At 42.0% G+C, this 19,187-nt stretch overlaps 1 protein-coding gene and 1 long non-coding RNA gene across 7 annotated transcripts in view; one reads left to right on the forward strand and one right to left on the reverse strand.

Moving 5' to 3' along the window:
* LOC135487301 (protein O-linked-mannose beta-1,2-N-acetylglucosaminyltransferase 1-like) overlaps window positions 1-19,187 on the forward strand; it is a 44,525-nt gene that overhangs the window by 1,590 nt on the left and 23,748 nt on the right. For 3 of the 6 annotated variants that reach the window (XM_064770905.1, XM_064770906.1, XM_064770907.1), the window contains exons 2-4: window positions 15,055-15,129; window positions 17,770-17,936; window positions 18,271-18,291. In XM_064770905.1, the coding sequence (XP_064626975.1) occupies window positions 17,811-17,936; window positions 18,271-18,291 (147 nt within the window). In that variant the 5' untranslated portion in view covers window positions 15,055-15,129; window positions 17,770-17,810. Of the gene's footprint in view, window positions 1-15,054; window positions 15,130-15,614; window positions 15,699-17,769; window positions 17,937-18,270; window positions 18,292-18,666; window positions 18,719-19,187 lie in introns of those variants that run through there. The other 3 variants (XM_064770908.1, XM_064770909.1, XM_064770910.1) reach the window with 3 other exon arrangements.
* Window positions 445-3,097, reverse strand: LOC135485875 (uncharacterized). The gene is made up of 3 exons (XR_010446645.1): window positions 3,036-3,097; window positions 1,741-1,843; window positions 445-706 (listed from the first exon to the last, which is right to left on the reverse strand). It is a non-coding gene; the product is annotated as an uncharacterized LOC135485875 (long non-coding RNA).

Raw genomic sequence — 19,187 nt, forward strand, 5'->3', positions numbered from 1 at the left:
GGCATCAAAAAGCATACTGGTAGTGGACAACCCTGATCACCGAGAGGGCTTTTGTGGTGACATTTTCCATATTGATCTTGCTCTGCCCACATTTTTACCATTGTTTCTTTAACATGTTTGAATACATGGTGTGACACCTTACAGTTAATTACACTGTTTCCTTGGTTACGGCGTGTTATGTGCCTCGGGAGAAAGTGAAATGTGAAAATATGATTGCTCCCTGAGAGATTTACCACAGATTTTCGTTGATCAGTCCTTTGTTTGTTGAATATCTGTGCCCTGCAGAGGACAGTTGGTGAATTCATTTACTTCAACTAGAACATGCAGAATAAGCACTGAAGTGTGACATTAGTTAGCAAGGAGCATCATAGCCTAGCATTTGGTTAACACTGCTGGCTACCAATAGAGCCCGGGTTTGATCCCAGGGAGAACCCGGGATTGTATTTCTGGTTGAACCCGGGATTGTATTTCTAGATGAACCAGCATGGCTTTCAAGAATATAAAATACTTGGCTCTTCACAGTCCTGTCCAGTCAGCGTGGACTCTACCTCTGGCCGAAGTCTGAGTCACTTGGCCTGGCCGAAGTCGAAGTCACTAGGTCAATAACCCAATTGGCGTCCGACCGTAGTGGCATGCAAATACGCTCATCCCGCCTTGGAGGAGGAATACTCCCTGGAGAAAATCACCTCTAAGTGCAGAGCAAACGCTGAAGAAGAAGAGGACATTAGTTAGTCTGGTGTTTGTAAGTAATCGCCTTACCCAAAGTGAATTACTTAATAGGAAAAGTTCTGCTGGTTTTTCTGCCACACCCTGAGACTGAAGGATTTCAAATCACCTATGTTAAATGAAGTTACCACTGTTATGCCTCAGACTAAATGGACTAGAGGGGGCAGAATGGTACTGTTTAAACAAGAAGTCATTCCAACAGCCACAAGTATCTCTTCAAAAACATCTCAGTAACACGTTCAACCCAGGTAATCTGTCAGCTGGCTGACGAGTAGGTCGGGAATTGTGTATGATCAGTTCTCTCAAAGACACCCAAGACAAGGATGAAAGTCTTGTGTTTATATAAGTTACCACTGTTATGCCTTAGAGGGGGCAGAATGGTACTGTTTAAACAAGAAGTCCTTCCAACAGCCACAAGAATCTCTTCAAAAACTTCTCAGCAACACGTTCGACCCAGGTAATCTGTCAGCTGGCTGACGAGTAGGTTGGGAATTGTGTGTGATCAGTTCTCTCAAAGACACCCGAGACAAGGATCAAAATCTTGTGTTTATATAGGCTAACAAATGCAAACAATTCCAAATGAACCCCCTACAAGAGACGAGTGGCCCTTCGTCTCCCCGACTTTGACACCCTGCTACGAACATATCAATAGATCAGCCAGCGGTCCTTGGTGTCGCCGCGTGGGTTACGCCCAGTGAAATTGTTTGCAAATATCAGGGAACCACGATCTGACATCCATAACCAGCGTATTCCCTATTCATGCCAGTTATAGTCGGGTGCTACACCACAGTCGGGATAGTGGAGCCAAGTGAATGATTATTTAAACTTAAAACATCTTTCAAAGTAATATGGCACACATACATCAATGAAATCATCGACAACGCCCCGCAATCCTTCACATGCAAGTCCTGTCATTACACCAACATTACACCAGCTTGGTAGGAAATTACAGCACATATTCTTTATGCTCTTAAATATAATCTAAATCTCGGTCTAAATCTTAAGTATTACTACCTTAATTCGGTACTGTAGAAGAGGGAAGGAGACTCTTTCTGGCTGACGGAATGACTGTCACGGCAGGTTGTTGACGGGTCAATGTGGCATCTATGCTCTGAAACTGAACGAGTTGGAATTAGTGCCAGATCTTTCTGAAGTACTGAATCCAGTAACCTTTCCATTGAAAAAAAGGAGAGCACATACTACGCCACTGCACTTGGCATTTCAGACCATTTGAAAGTCCCAGCTGTCGCTGGCCAAGCCTTCTCCCCCACATCAAGGACTTGTCAATTCAGTCCCAATTCTTTTCTAAGCCATTTCCATTTCCTGGGCAGTGCGAATCAAGTCCCGATACCAAAGGACCATTACTCCCACGATTGCTCTTTTCTCTGCCATACCATTACCAGAGACTGAAGGATTTCATTTCACCTTCATTCAATCAAGTTACCATTGTTATGCCTTAGAGGGGGCAGAATGGTACTGTTTAAACAAGAAATCTCTCCAACAGCCACAAGTATCCCTTCAAAAACATCTCAGCAACACGTTCGACCCAGGTAATCTGTCAGCTGGCTGACGAGTAGGTTGGGAATTGTGTGTGATCAGTTCTCTCAAAGACGCCCGAGACAAGGATTAAACTCTTGTGTTTATAAGTTACCACTGTTATGCCTTAGAGGGGGCAGAATGGTACTGTTTAAACAAGAAATCTCTCCAACACCCACAAGTATCTCTTCAAAAACATCTCAGCAACACGTTCGACCCAGGTAATCTGTCAGCTGGCTGACGAGTAGGTTGGGAATTGTGTGTGATCAGTTCTCTCAAAGACACCCGAGACATGGATCAAAATCTTGTGTTTATTAGGCTAACAAATGCAAACACTTCCAAATGAACCCCCTACAAGAGACGAGTGGCCCTTTCTCTCCCCGACTTTGACACCCTGCTACGAACATATCGATAGATCAGCCAGCGGTCCTTGGTGTCGCCGCGTGGGTTACGCCCAGTGAAATTGTTTGCAAATATCAGGGAACCACGATCTGACATCCATAACCAGCGTATTCCCTATTCATGCTAGTTATAGTCGGGTGCTACACCGCAGTCGGGATAGTGGAGCCAAGAGAATGATTGTTTGAAATTAAAACATCTTTTTAATGTAATATGACACACATGGATCCTTCATGTTTAAGTTTTGTCTTACCAAACTTGACTTTAAGGGAACCAAAAGCAGAACAGAGGTATCCAGAGATTCCACATTAATTACTCAATCTAAAGACTGGTCGTGGTGCAAGTATACAAACCTATGGCTAAGGATACTTTACCATATCTGTGAAATCTTCAAAACTGGCAGCACAAAGCAGAGAACTATCATGGTGACTCTCCTGGTCCAATGCATGTGAAGCTATGCAAACCAGTTCAAACTGCCAGTTAGTTCTTATGTCATACACAGAAGCCTTTCTAATAATTGTCCATTGTCAGCTGTCAATCACTCCAATTATGAATCAGTCCATGTATTGCCAACAATAGTGTCATACTCAGCACTTGGACCAATTCAAACAAAGCAATAGTTTCAGATTGGAATACTAAGAAACCTTTAGTTTGGTACCTTGGTTTGGTACTGACAAAATTGTAAAATTAACATGGAAGAGTGGTTTTAACAATTGAGGCCTTATTGAATCTAGTCAGTTAGATAAGAGATACTATAGGGTCTCAGGGACTTGGGGAGTGGGCTGTCTGACTTGTGATCTATGCATGTACATTATGCACATTAAAGGTGTGAAACTTGAATGAAAAACTCTTGACTTTTTAATTGTAGATTGGAAAACAATCAGAAATAATTGACTTGATGAAAAGATAATCTATAGGATTATGTTTTAGTCATTACATGGTGGCTAAATATTTTAGAGAGTGGTTTTAATCTTTTTTTCCTCGCCACACCAATCCATGTCTGCTCCTGCATTTACTGTTGAAAAACATGTACAATGTCATCTCTTTACCCCTCCTGGAAAAAGTGAATGATGGTGGACCTGTTACAGCTGGCTGATCACTCACTGTTTCCTGTGTGTAACATAAACAACACCAATAACAGCTGACACAGCTGATGTTAGTTGAAAAAGTACCTTGTAAGACACACAAAAAATCCTAATTTACTTCTCTCCCAAGCCATGAACAAATTACAGGTGATAGTTTGTATGCAACTGTTCTGATACAGAGCTGCGGCTGTTTTGCCCCTTCAGTAATGAGCAGTACGTTAGGATGCACTTGATGACCAAGAACATCCGTGTGATAAATCATATAATGTCTGCAGGCGTTCTCAATAATGTCTCTTGTATGTGCATACCGCCTGTCAGTTCTTGTGGTGTCATCTCAACATATTGTGACTTTGATTGAGTTATATTTGCCAATAACTGGCTCTAATAAATTTCCTGCATCTGATATATTTGACTCGTTTTCATGCAGTAAGAAATTTGACTGCTTGGCGAGTATTTGCAGCTGGTGATGATAAGAGCTCAGTAGTGGTCCATCAGTCGTCTCTAGCCTATAGTTGATCATTTGTGAGGCAAGATGAATGCATGATAAGAGATGATTGATTGAACTTAAAAAAATTGATACCCAAAACTCAAAACTGATCACCAAGGAACAAGTAAATCAATATGCGTCCATCCGGGGTACACATGCCTTGCAATGTACACCATTCTCTTCCTGCTGATGAAGAAAAAAACACTGTCAGTACAACTGCTTCTGTCATTGTACACATTATATCATCTCAAGTATTTCTGAAATGAAAACTTCATTAAACCAGAGTCTATATTTGCAATGAAATGAAAACCTGAAGACTATGTCATTAGCCTTCTCCAATATCACCCACACCATGTCAAAATAATGGTGTGCTGCACAAAAGAGTAGCATTTTCCCAATAAAAGCTCTTTTTGAATGAGAAATGTATACGATACAAGTGTTAGCGTAACCTTTGAGGATGATATAGAATGGTGTTATTGATTAAAGAGGGAGATCAAAGGTATGAGAAGCTTGCATGGTGGTGATCTGCCTCGGGTGGAGCATTCCTAAACACAATCGAACCATTGCTGAGAAGCTATCACTCACTGAAAGGTCATGTTTCTGTGAATGGGAGAATAATGTAGTTCAAGGGAACGTGCTCCTGAGGCACTAACCAGTTGCTAATTTCATTGTGGAGTGGCAAGATCATTTGACCTGAAGTTGAGCCAGGAAAAAAGTGCATGAAAAAGAAATATCGAAATTTGTCCTCACCAATTGTCACACCCTGTTCTCTTTTTCTAACATTTTGGCGTCTTTTTTACACCTTTATCGGATCCCGAAATACTGAGTGCACGCCTCCATGTTAATATAATTGGCATCTTTTTCCAATATAGATGGCCATCTTGATCCGTGGGTGGAAGGGTGTGCGTACAATTCCTCTAACACTGAAATGTGTTTGTGTAGTATTTGGCTTGTCGTTTTTCGAAAGTAGCGCTCCTTTTCAGCATTGTGGGTGAAAACCTCCTCAACTTTCCTTTGCCTTTCTGCAGTCTTCGATTGGAAGTCATGTGATTTGATTCGAAACTTTCTCTTTGAAAAGGCGAACTTGCTCAATAAACACTTATCAAATTAAGCAGCCAAAAAATCATTGATACCATGCAAGACCAAGTGGTGGAATAAGGGAGCCTGTTTGATGCGTGGGCTTTCAAGGTCTTGTGTCTGTTGCTTTGTAGTACATGGAGTGGGAGGTTGTTATATGATGCACGATCTGGACGTAAAAAAGGGATAATGTGGAGTAGAAGGTCGTTGAGTGTTTGAAGTGTAATGGTTGGAGACTGGATCCACTTTACCACTGCCTGAAACACTCTTGTTTCTGGTGAATCATGACGAAGCCTTCGGATCTGATCTCACAACAACCAAACTGATGTTTTATCATTCATGTTGATGCTTTATCTTCACTCAGAGTAACCACCTTCTGAGTATTGTTTCCCTGCAAACTTTGAACAGAACCAACCAAGTGTATCTGAATTGGTTAGTTTGCCGTCCGATCATTGGGTGTGGGGTAAGTGTTATAAATCGAGAGCATTACTCGGCTGATCATATCACACCATCGTGATTGAGGATATGTTTCCAATGAATATGTGATTAGGCTCAGGTCCCAGGTGTATGCTAAATCACCCCAGGAGATGCAGTGTTCACTTTAGATTGGAGATTTCAGTTTGATTGAAATGATAATTCTACAATTATATCCTGATCGAAGAAGAAGATGTGCTGTGGCGCTGAGAGATGAGATCGACCGCCGTCGCTTCAAGCATTGTTTGGGTTTCATGCTTGAAATGTATATTGTAAATCAATGAGCACCAAAATAGCTCATCAAAGTACATCAACAGTAAAAAGAGGATACTGTTTCAACATTTCTGACTCCATGACAAGACCGGTTCCACGCTGTAAAGCGATCTCTTACTCTTGGCATCTTCTTCCCAGTTTGGTACATCAGTCCTACCAGTGGGTGAATGTTAGACCTCGAAGTCTATTTATCATTCCATTACAGGCAACAAAGGGATGATAAAGTGATGAAATACACCGTTCTTATCAGGGTGTGATGGTGAAGATGCATTAGGTGGTTGTCACCTCAGTCGGTGCAGGAGGGATGCTATCTCATTACTTGGAATGAGTTATAAAGAGGCAGTATATTTCATCAGTGTCAAGGTGATGAAAGGAACGTTCCATTTAACAGTGGTTGAGGTCAGTCAAGGTCAATCTGACCTACATGTACTGACCTTGGACAATCTGACCTACTTTAAAAGATAATTGTGACTCAGTACTTAAGAGAGAGGAGGGTTGCAAAAGGGTGGATTTTATCTCAGACGTTTTATTTGTCACACTACTATAAAGATGTTTTACCATTGCTTATGATCTTATAATCGAGAGAGAAGACGTTTGAACATAATGTCATCATTTGACATTAGGCTTCATTGATTAGTTTGTTAAATTCTGATACGGTCAGTTTTAAATGGCATGACATTTGTCCACTTTTCCCCCGTGCTTCTTTTGACATTTATGGCTAATAAACACAGACGTATTGGATTTTAAATGATGACCAAGTAGCCTGGCCTTTAAACATTTATAGGTTATAGAAATGGATGAATCACCCTCTCCCTTGTCTTCTGTCTTGTGTCAGTTCTCGTGGAGCCTGCACACCCCCGAGCTGGGCTTCAACTGCTGGCCTTCTCACGTAAGAGTACCACAGTGGTGCCCTCTTCTGTCTTGTTTCAATGCTGAGGGATTCATGGGTCCGGAGTTCTTGGCGTATAACTTTGGTTGCATGTCTGCGTCACCTGATGAGATTGTGATCATCTGGTGTATCCTGGCTGACCAGTTGTGACATCAAAGAGAACTACCAGCTCCTGCTGGCAGCCACTGCCACAGAGCCCTTAGCAGTAAATGATGGACTTGGGTTGGTGATACTCCTCTACATGTAGTAAGTTGAAATACCACCTCGGCTCAAGCAAGTGAGAAACTTGATGTCACGTCCAACCACTTCAAAGGCAAACAGGTCATGCTTGGGGCCAAAGACAAGAGATTTCCGTGTGTCCCCTGTGACTTACTGGCTAAGTATGGATTAGGACTCTAATGGAAATCGATCAATATCTCGTAACCCGGGAGCGATAGGCTGAAAATGTTATTGGTAATGGCGCTAATCACCACTCAATCATACATTTATTTGATCAGCATGTTTGCAGGGTTAAAGAGATAATTGTATTGTGAATGTGTCTGCTGCGAGCTACAGCCTGGTGTCCCATGGACAGTCTCATGCATTCCTGAGCCGGCCACGGGGCTATGAAACAGCTGTCTAACCCAGTCTTGCTGAACCCAAACATTCTTTTTCCAAAAACTAATGCAATTCAATCTCTCTCCAGTTTTTACTCATACTGATCAACTTAGCTGCTTAAATCCACTTTCTTAGCACAACCATGTTGAAATATTATCTGACGACATCATTGATTCCTCCCTCAGGCTATTTAGGCCAATGAGGGAGGGGTACTATAGCGACCACAACAATGAATACTATAAGAGCACTGCAAGCACATGATCTGTTTTGAGTCACTTTATGTTTGATTATTTCATGTGGCTTTGTTGTTAACAGTCAGACCGAGGCATTTTTATATACCATACTGTTTGAATTATCATTTTCTATATATCATAGGCCTATTTCATTCTAGTTTTTAGCTCACCTCTTAGCAGAGGTGAGCTTATCCCATACCGTGGCGTCCGTCGTCCGTCGTCGTCGTCGTCGTCGTCGTCGTAGTCGTCGTCGTCGTCGTCGTCGTCGTCGTCGTCGTCGTCGTCGTCCGTCGTCCGTTAGCAGGGCACGTTTCGTAACTGTTAGAGCTATTGAGTTGAAACTTGGTACACATGTACCCTTATGTAATGACACCTTGGAGACCAAGTTTCGGTCCGATTCGTTTCATGGTTTGGCCACCAGGGGGCCAAACGTTAAAAGTGAAAATAAGCAATATCCCCCTTAATAGTAGTCGGGAAATTTTGAAAAAAATATGGTAGGTACTTCTAGCAAAGGTGCATCATATATCCTCCGGGTTTTTGATTTGACCTCCTTTTCAAGGTCACAGAGGTCAAATGGTGTAAATTGGCCGTTAGGATGTAACGATGGCACGTTTCTAAACTGCAATGACTATTGATACCAAATTTGGTACACATTTACCCCTTAGTCAGGTGATCTCAGGGACCGAAGTTTGGTCCAATATGATTCACCACTTGACCACCAGGGGGCAAAATCCAAAAACCTTAAAAATGTGATTATTCCTTAACTTCTTGCCCGATTGCCACCAATTTGATATCATGGGTACATCTAACCACCATACAGTATATGTCACACAGGTTTTTAATTTGACCTTCTTGTCAAGGTCACAGAGGTCAAATGGCGTAAATTCACCGTCAGGCCGTAACTATGGCACGTTTCTTAACTGCAATGACTATTGATCACAAATTAAGTACACATGTACCCCTTGGTCAGGTGATCTTAGGTACCGAAGTTTGGTGCAATCTGATTTGCCGTTTGGCCTCCAGGGAGGGGGCCAAATCCTAAATTCTTCAAAATGCCATTATTCCTAGTAATGACTTGCCCGATTGGCACCAATTTTATATCATAGGTACATCTAATTCTAACAACCATTCAATGTGTCACCCGGGTCTTCTTTGATTTGACCTACTTTTCAAGGTCACAGAGGTCGAATGTACTGTAAATTGGCCATTTTGGGGAAATTGTAATTGCTTGGACCTACATCAAACCTAACACTACATGACACAATACCATGCTCTTTATCCATCTTTCCTCCACATGAGGTGAGCACAATGGCCCTGGCCATTTCATTAAAACCAGTGTGCCTCACCAAGTTCTAACGTACTTTGTTTACACTCGGGTTGTGTACAGCGAATACTTTTAGTGCAGCTCTCTTGGACGTCCATTAGCGAATTCTGCATCAGCTTGTTGAAAATTAAACCAACCGATCATATGACAATGAAAACAATGCTAGCTGTTGAGCTCATATTGACGTGGCATTGTTTTAATGACAAATGACTTGGTCAAATTGTAAACGACTGGCAAAATTCTGCATGCCAATATGAAAACCGTGGCCATGGCATTGCAATCCAATGATGGTCCAGTTACTAAAAGTGACCCCTTCATATATTGGCAGCAGTCTGTTATTACCAGGATCAGAACCGAAACCAGATGATGGGTATCGAGTTGGATACATTTGACATGTTACTCACTTTGCAAGAAGCTAGACTAGAGTTATAGATGTTTAATTGGGTGAATCCAAATCAAATGTACTCTAGGTGATTTTCCCATTGTTATAAGAAAACTATGCATTGTGTAGGCCATCTTTTCAGTGAGCGTTCCAGATGATTGGCCTAAAAGCAGACACGGCATATGCCTTTGAGAGCAATCTTATTATTTCATATTTCATATTTCATCTGAATACAATATACACAATCTAGGACCAAATATAAGCATTTACATGGAAGTTTTCCTTTCATGAAAATCACTGCCTGTCCCTTTACGAACACTAATGTCTGCTCTGATGACAAAGAAAGCATTTCTCGGTGAAGGCATTTGTAAAGTATCAAAAAGATTGTCTGTATGATATAATGACATTGATTTATTCTCGCCCCTTGTATACAAAGTATGGGTCACCCACAAATCAGATGAAAACTTGCCCCAACTGAACCCAATCTTAACGGTGTGGACTCACAAAATTCGACAAATCAGATATGAAATGTGGAATGTGTTTTATGTGCGAATGTAAAAAAGTTGTCGATACCAATAAAACAAACCAAACAGAACCAAAATGAGTTCATTACTTCACAAAGCTTTCCAAATTTTATTTGCGTAAGAACGAGAAAAATTTCCTTTGATAGAATGAAAAAAGCGTCCTGCAGCATTGAAATAATCTAGCAATTTTTCAATCGACCGCATCTCATAACTTCCGCTGTTCTTGTGGATAAAAGATAATTTTTTCATTTAGTTTTCCAATAAAAACAAATCAGGTCCCGCCAGGATTTTTCCACCAAGACGCGTATACTCAGTGACCCAGTCCTATGAAATATGTAATGTTCAATGAGGCACAAATTTGCTTATTCTACTGTGAAATTCACTACGTTCAAATTCGCCAGGATAATGCTAGGGCTAAGTCAGTTTCTGGTAGGCATGACGCCATGATTGCAATGAGCTGGTGAAACGTCCTGATCTGCTTGGGGTGAAATGAGGCTTTTTGTACCCTGATTTTGGCTCTATGCATGGAAGAACTCTGATTTCACTTTCAAGATTTAACATCTCAAGAAACTTGTAGCATTCTAATCCTTGTTGTTTGTCAGTTATGCCTGCTGTCACATTGAAGCATGAACATGGGGTAACATCTGGTAACGTATGTGTCATCTCTCAAGTTATCATGTCATAGCTTAAGAGCCTGGCTTGATTCTTTGATATGAGAAGTGAGAGATTCTAGAATGATTCCCTGCTCAATTTGATTGAATGCCATCAAGAGAAGCATTTTCTTCTTGGCCTACCACACACACCCCACTTATCCCTTCATTCATTTGGCTACTTGGGTGCCATGTGGCACCAACCTCATGGTTATTGGCACTTGTAGATTGATATGAGGATTATTGAGTTTCTTCGACTTAATTACTGGCATTTCGTGCTGTTCCTACACCTCTGGCAGGTTTTAGATGCTGAGCCTTTTCTCAGCAAAGTGAAATGTGTTGTCGCAAGGTTTTGTTATGTTCAGATCTCAATAAGCATTTATTGATCTTCAGCAACTTACAGAGCAGTCAAACCGAACACTTCCGCCTCAGGCTGTTCGGAAATCACTTCACAAAGTGTAACAGACACTTGACTTATTGCTGCCATTTGGAGATCAAAATTGATTTCACTGAGGATTATCAAATGATCTCGACCTTTCCTTGATGTATCCAATTGAGAAATGTACAAACAACTTTGAGTAGTCAGCAAACATTTTGTTTAGCCTGAGGTATAAAGTCATCTGCAGTCTCATTTCAATGATTTAGGAGTAATTGCTTGGATGAATCACCTGCATGATCTGCTGCCTCTTTGAAAATCATACGTTTGATGCGATCTCTCCTACAGTGTACGGAATGCAAACCGACTCTGTCTGTCTGTCGATCTGTCAACTCTGAAATGAAACTTGTACCAATGTTTGATTTCCTCCCCTCATGGGTACCAGCCTAATACCAGCTCAGCATTGAGTTCCTCCTTGCTGTAGCCTCACCAACTCTCGTCATTTCCTCTCTCGATGGTGCAAATGATTGATCCTTGAGGACATGAAGATTCTGTTCCATCAATGACCGTCGTAGCGTTTCCTGATCGATGTCCAACAAGGGACTCATTTGTTGTACTACATCTCCGCCCAAGTGCTTCACAACCTCATCCATAATACATATCACTACTGACTCATTTGTGGCTATCACTGCACAATACTATCTCAACTTGCTCCTTTGCCTTATAGCGAATGATGGACTAACGCAAATGGGAAATCTGTGCTCATACAGAGTTCCGGTACTTTGCAGACAGATTGAGTTGTCTCACTGGGATACTCTCTGACTTGTGTCATAAGCTAGCTTTTGCTGTCAGTGATCCCAGGCTGACTGGCCAATTCAATGAATTTAGTGTCAATAATATAGATCAAATGGGTGCGTTTCTTGCCTTTGGTCCAGCAATCTTGATGGCATACCCAAGAAGATTTGACACGTCCAAAGAGTGACCCAGCTGCTTGAAATGTTGCTGATAGGGCCACCATCCATCCAAGTATTTCCTGCCACCTGATTGTCCAAAGAAGCTCACCTTATTGATGACCATTTGTGTTTCCTTCATGAGCTGATGGATGTGGCTCAGGAGACAAGTTTGCCACGATCACCACTTGTGATGCTGTGATGGCAGCAGAGACTCGGACCTGTATTATAAACGACTTGGGTGATTGTTTCAAGTGGCATTTTGATGGCCACTTCGCAAGGTACTGTAACAGCTGGAAGTCCTGATCAGTGCCTTATTGTTCACTTGTAAGAGATTCTACATCAACGAAGGGCGTCATGTAGGACATGGGTCCCAAAAGCTACTGTTTTCATAATCAATTTGGAAGATTTACCATATGTCGGTTACCTCACAAGGTACTGTAACAGCTGTGAGGTCTGATCCTTGCCCCGATGACCTAAAGTAATGTATGTACCGTGGACAGACTGTTTTAAGTGCCATTACTTGGGGCACTGTGCCAGCTAGTGCCTTTGAAGTCCTGATTATTGCCAATAAAACAACTGCTGGTTAATTATGCTTCAGTGACCAAAACCATAAACAATTTGGCAGGCTCATTTAAGTGTCTGCGAGGTACTGTCACAGCTAAATGTCCGATGACGAGTTCATCATACACAGAGTTCCTTTTACTGTGGGCCTAACTGATAAGGACACCAGGACCCTCCATTTGTCTTCTGGGCTGAATCTTAGGGCAGACTTGCGGAGTATGGCATGTGTCAATGCCATTTCGTTGGTCACTGCTCAAGGTACCTACACAGCTGGTAGTCCTGATGACACATTCAACTCACATACACACAAATTTCTGTCAAGGACCCAACTGATACCTCAGGTGTCCAAATATCCAAAGGAGTATTTCCTGGGTTTATTGATGACCCTCAGATTGATTCCTACTTGGAGATTTGTTTGCCTTCATATGTTCTCACAAGGACAATGCCAGTGAGATTGCTGGGGTCAGCGCCATCTGGTCTGTCACTTCTCTAGTTAATACATCAATCCTTGGCTCCTCAGGAGGCAGGGACAAGAAGGACAAGGACAGAAGCAGTTGTGTGGAAGAGCGGATGTTGAAATATACTTCATCATGGGATGATATCTGAGACAAGTACCTAGATTGAAAGATACTGTAATAACTATGTTTGAGTGAAAACATTGCCAATGCCATTCATATAGTATTCAATAGCAAACCATGTTCCCTGAAGGGACAGAATAGGTTGTGGTTGTAAATTATTTCCGACACCACATGAAAAAGACACTGAATGGAAGATAACCTTTTGCCTCATTCGAAAATGGCAATAAGTGCAGTCATAATCATTTTATCGAGCATTTCCTGACATTTAAGATGTGTAGGAGGTTTTCTCCTGTATTGTGTTTGAAACTTCAGGCTCTTTGGTAAACAAATCAAAGGTGTAATGTGGTCGGCTAGAATTGAGCTCAAAGCAAGATATTCTCTGGTGGGAGTAAGAACAGACGTTTTCCAAGCATAGGCTTTCCTAGACCGGGGCCACAGTTAACTGACTGAGACCCTTCCTGGGCTTTATTCCTTTGGGTTGCTGCCAACGCTTAACACTCAAACACCAAACTTTCGATGTGATCCTAAGTGATACTATCTACTCTCTCTGGCTATGAACTCTGCTCAACAATTTGAAAAGCCTGTTATTAATCTGTGTGATTAACCTGGGGCGGTGAAGCAACTTTGAAAGTTTTGGAAATGTTCGATGGCGGTTTGTGATAACGAAGACTTCTGAAAGATGAGTAAGCCACCAATCGCGTAACCGCAGACAAAAACCATACCATTATCGCAACCTTGGAATGTGTGGTCTTGTTTCTTCCCCCTCTCTTAGTTCACAGATCAAATAACAGGGAAAATAACATAATGTATTGCTGAAATGTGGTCATTATTTCTTCAAGAAGATGATATTTCTCCAATGCCCAAGTTGAGGTTGTCGTTTCTCCATTAGTTCTCCTAATATCGGCCTCCAAGGCAACCCTTTCGAAAGGCAGGAGGGTTTTGTTGTTTTGTGGTTGTGGTCTTGATATTTTTTAGACATCATAACTCTTGGTCTGGGCACAGATCCAAGGGCCACTCCCGACCTGTTCCTCTGCAGGAAAATCTTCAAATGGATCATGTAAGCTCAACATTCGAAAAATCTTTGAATTCGACCATGGATATTTAAAAGATAAAGGCCCTGTGTCCCCTGTTTCTCCAAGTCTTGGAATGGTCCCTGCGTTTATGGCTTGCTTCAGACTATCACTAGTATGGGGGCAAGGTTGTATACGAGTAAGAGTACTTTATCAAGACTTGTGTCTGCGACCAAAGAGAGAATAAACAAGCCGATACAATCCAATTTGAAACTGCAGCGACGCTACCTCTGCCTTGAGGCAATATTGGGTGATCTGATGAGTTGGTAGGAGTGTTACTGGAGGCAGTCGAGTATACTTGAGGGGGAAACCTGGTAACTAATTGATTGGTACACCCAATACTTACAATTACCCACCTTTGAACGATATTTGTCATGCTGGACCCTTGAAGATAAACCCTCTAGGAAACAGCATGTGGGTCACTGGCCTTGGTGCCAATAAGTGTCTAGACCTATTGGAGTAGTCTGGCTGTCAGAGTAATGACCAAGTCAAAAGGGCTGGCTGTCAGAGTGATGCTCTTGTGATGGAGATGTTGACTTCCTGGTAACATACTAGGTTTCCTTTTGATTCCAAAGTGATAACAGCATCAAAGCATGTGAGGGCCTTTCCCCCAGTTTGTATTTGGAAAGTGGCTACCAGTCGATTCGGCTCGGCACTCCTGAACTGATTCAATATTGAGAGATGACTCTGTCTGTCTGATTGACTGATCCTGAAATGAGGCTGTGGTAAATGCTATTAATACGCCAATGCTCGAGGCTTGAGGAGAGTCACTTATTAACAATAGATGATGTTGAGGTAAAGATATCACGAGTTGGGGGAGTAGATTGATATTGACGTTATTGTTTCTTGTCTCTTTTCAGGTGACGAGGGATGGTCACATTGTGTGTTAGCGGATGACAACTTCTCGTCAGATTAGTGCTCTATTCACGGAATGGGTGAGTTCTATTTGCTTTCGCATTTCAAGTTCAAGCCAAATCAGTGATGCCTATGGTCAACGCGTAAATCATCCATTGACTTTTAAACTTCAAAATAGGTAATGGATCCACTGCTGAGCACCTCTCCTCATCCTCTGAGCATAAGCGTTTATAAAATGGCTGGAATAAAACATGAAAAGGTAGGTTTTCCGTAATATCAATTGATATCAGTTACGGGCCACAATACATTTCCTGGAATCCTTTGTTGAAAGACTTTAAAAAGTGTCAGTCAAATGCCCTCTGACTCCCCAGTAGGTTTGAATTACCAATATGATGACCCTTTTGAGTGAATGGCTTTGTGACTGAAATCCCTGATCCTATTTGAGATCTGTCCGGACACAACTTATCCCTATCACAATCACAATGAGCTTATCAATAGGTGGGTTGGGTGACAATAGTTCTTTTAAGAATATCTCAGTTTATGCATGGTAGAGTTGTCATTGAGTGGAAAATTGTTGAAGAGTACGTGTAGTCCTTGTCCTCTCGGAAAAGTCGTTCATATTGCGTGGATTCATAACCATCTTGGGAAGGTAGGTTATTTCAGTAACTTTCTTTGCCTATGAGTTCCCCCTTAATTCTCTTTATTCATATTCATGATTGCCTAATGAGTGAATGATTGGTGAGGATTCTTGGCTGTCATATTCATGATGGCCTAATGAGTGAATGATTGGTGAGGATTCTTGGCTGTCATATTCATGATGGCCTAATGAGTGAATGATTGGTGAGGATTCTTGGCTGTCATATTCATGATGGCCTAATGAGTGAATGATTGGTGAGGCTTCTTGGTTGTCATATTCATGATGGCCTAATGAGTGAATGATTGGTGAGGATTCTTGGCTGTCATATTCATGATGGCCTAATGAGTGAATGATTGGTGAGGATTCTTGGCTGTCATATTCATGATGGCCTAATGAGTGAATGATTGGTGAGGCTTCTTGGCTGTCATATTCATGATGGCCTAATGAGTGAATGATTGGTGAGGCTTCTTGGCTGTCATATTCATGATGGCCTAATGAGTGAATGATTGGTGAGGATTCTTGGCTGTCATATTCATGATGGCCTAATGAGTGAATGATTGGTGAGGATTCTTGGCTGTCATATTCATGATGGCCTAATGAGTGAATGATTGGTGAGGCTTCTTGGCTGTCATATTCATGATGGCCTAATGAGTGAATGATTGGTGAGGATTCTTGGCTGGTTCATTTAAAGTGGTTGATGTGTGAGAACCCTAAGAACCATTTGGTTTTTGCAGCTGAGGGCAATTTTGGCAGTCCCATTTTACAATGAGGGGGAAGAGAGGGGGAGGGGACATAGTCGAACCTGACTCCAATTTGACCTTTTCTCACATCTTATTCCTCAGATGGAGTGCATTGAACTCCCCTGGCCTATATATGGAATATGACAGCCAACTATTTCAAGTTGTTTTGAATATGATCATGAGTTTGTCCTTTCTTCAGACACGTGTATTGGCCTACTTACCCGAAAAAAATGTCCTTTATAGGCTCTTGATGGTTGGTTACCTGTTTGTATTGGCATACTCACCAGGTTGACATGGTTGTCCTCAGGTGATTGTAATCTTTAATTTGGCCATTCCACCCATCATAAACCTACAGGAAAGGATCGGTGTAGAAAAGCTATAGACTAATGACAGTCTAATCAGTAACTAAGAAAAGTTCCTTCCTTTTCAGGGATAGCGTTTGTACCCCCCGGTTTGTATCTCTCTCAACTCTACTGAGAACCCCTTTGCCATTGGAGGGGTAGATCTCTCTCAACTCCACTGAGAACCCCTTTGCCATTGTAGGGGTAGATCTCTCTCAACTCCACTGAGAACCCCTTTGCCATTGTAGGGGTAGATCTCTCTCAACTCCACTGAGAACCCCTTTGCCATTGGAGGGGTAGATCTCTCTCAACTCCACTGAGAACCCCTTTGCCATTGTAGGGGTAGATCTCTCTCAACTCCACTGAGAACCCCTTTGCCATTGTAGGGGTAGATCTCTCTCAACTCCACTGAGAACCCCTTTGCCCTTTGAGGGGTAGTTACCTACTGAAATTGGTCATCGTGTACATCTCAATTGAAATAGGGTCCTTTAAACAGGCTGTGACATAATACAGGGTCTTCCTGACTTGAACATTGAATAGAGACCTAACTACTGAACTATGACGCACGCCATCTGGAAACTGGCTTCCCAATATCAAAGGGGGCCATGGTGAGAGACACCTCCCCTGGAATTAATTGGAAACAAGAGGTGCACAATGTGAAGAGTATTGAATGTATTACGACATATTGGTTTTCTGAGGGATATCGAGTAGCACCTTGTTGTGATGGAGAACTCCTCATTATTGGTAGGCCTACCTTTCATGGCATATGGCCTACATCTTGATCACCTCTCTGTAGCTCTGACCTGGTCAATCTCTGGTTCAAAGGTCACCAGGATATTGCCAAGTCTCAGTCAGGGTGTTAGTCTTGTAAAGGGGAAGTGGTGACTAGGCTGAGTTTGAACCCAGGACCCTTGCGTTGTGAGTTGAATGCCTCAACTAGTCACTCCATGAGCAGTGCCCCTCGTCTAGATTCAATGCTTATTCAATATGTTGTTTTTCCAGGTTGTATGATTTGATATCCATCGGCACTAACACATGCAGTCATGGAGGTAGTTGGAGACTGGAAGCCTAACCCTAAAGCCAAGCCGTTCATCCCCAAACGTCTGTTTCTGCGCCAACATGGGGCATCACAATGCAGTAGGAAGCGGATTGTGACTAAATTAGTAAAGGTGAGTGTAGTTGCCAAGTGATGTGTGTGGAACCTACATGTATCTTGATAATCAGGAATGTAAATCATAGTTCAACATTTCTTTCTTTAGATGTGGTGATAGGGGTATTATAGTCTGAGTTCCAGCAGTGTTTAGTTGTGCACTGCTGTTGTCCAGCAGTGTTTAGCTGTGTGCCGCTGTTGTCCAGCAGTGTTTAGCTCTCAACCCTTGATATCAGTTGTCGGTCATGGACTCCGAGTCCCAGTGGTCTCCAGTTAAAGGTTTAGACTCTGCTTCCATAACCATTGTTTGAGAAAGGATACAATTATTTTAATGATAGCAATTATCCTTTCAGCTGTTGAAAGTGATTTGGAAGGTTGGTGACAGTTTGATCCTGTTAACAGATAAACTAGCGCCTCAGTGTTCTCCAAGTCCACCTTGATGATTGCTGTGCCTCATTATCAATGATTACTATCAAAAAGAGAAAAGCTACTACAGTGGAACCCCTGTAACATGACCACTCATGGGACCGAGGTTGAATGGTCCGGGGTGGTCACCAACCGGCGTTCGACTGTAGTTGATTACTTTTCATCATTCGTTCACTATTACCCCTTGTTGCAATCAAGAGCTTGGAGAATCATTGTCAATGGCTGCAAATCTAGTTTTCCTTTGACTATATGTCATTTGTTCTGTTGTATATCTTGGATGAAACCTCCAGTAACACCTAATACTCCCATCTTCACTGTTCTAGAGAATGTGTGATCAATGCATCGTGCTTGAGACATACTAATAGCTCTACTTTGGTTAGTTTTCCTTCAATGAGTGGAGAACATGTGATAACATGTGATAACATGTGAATGTCTGCAGTATGGCATTGTATACCACAGTGTCAGCGATTGCGTTCTAACATTCAGCTAACATTAACCTGTGTTGTGTGCCTGGTTTGTCAGTATTACGATGCGACATGCTCCACTCCTGGGGAGACTTCCCTCAACCTTTAACTCTTCCGTCACATCACACCTGTCACAGAAAGACTCTTCTGCTGTCTCTCTTCTTTAAGCTACTAATCAGGTCAATTCATTAGAGCATCTTGCCCTATCAAACGCTCTATTTGTTATTAGTTAACCTCTGTTTATCTTGCCTCGTTGTAATCTTGAAAGTTGCTTCTTCTCCAAAGACCATCACCTTGTACATGACATAACAGTGTTAGAACCTGGGCAGTAAACAAGGACTCCAGAAGCTGTCAACCTCTGCTTTGTCTCCTTGATTTTC

The sequence above is a fragment of the Lineus longissimus genome, chromosome 4, assembly GCF_910592395.1.
Source record: "Lineus longissimus chromosome 4, tnLinLong1.2, whole genome shotgun sequence".
In the NCBI taxonomy this organism is placed as follows: Eukaryota; Metazoa; Nemertea; class Pilidiophora; order Heteronemertea; family Lineidae; genus Lineus; species Lineus longissimus.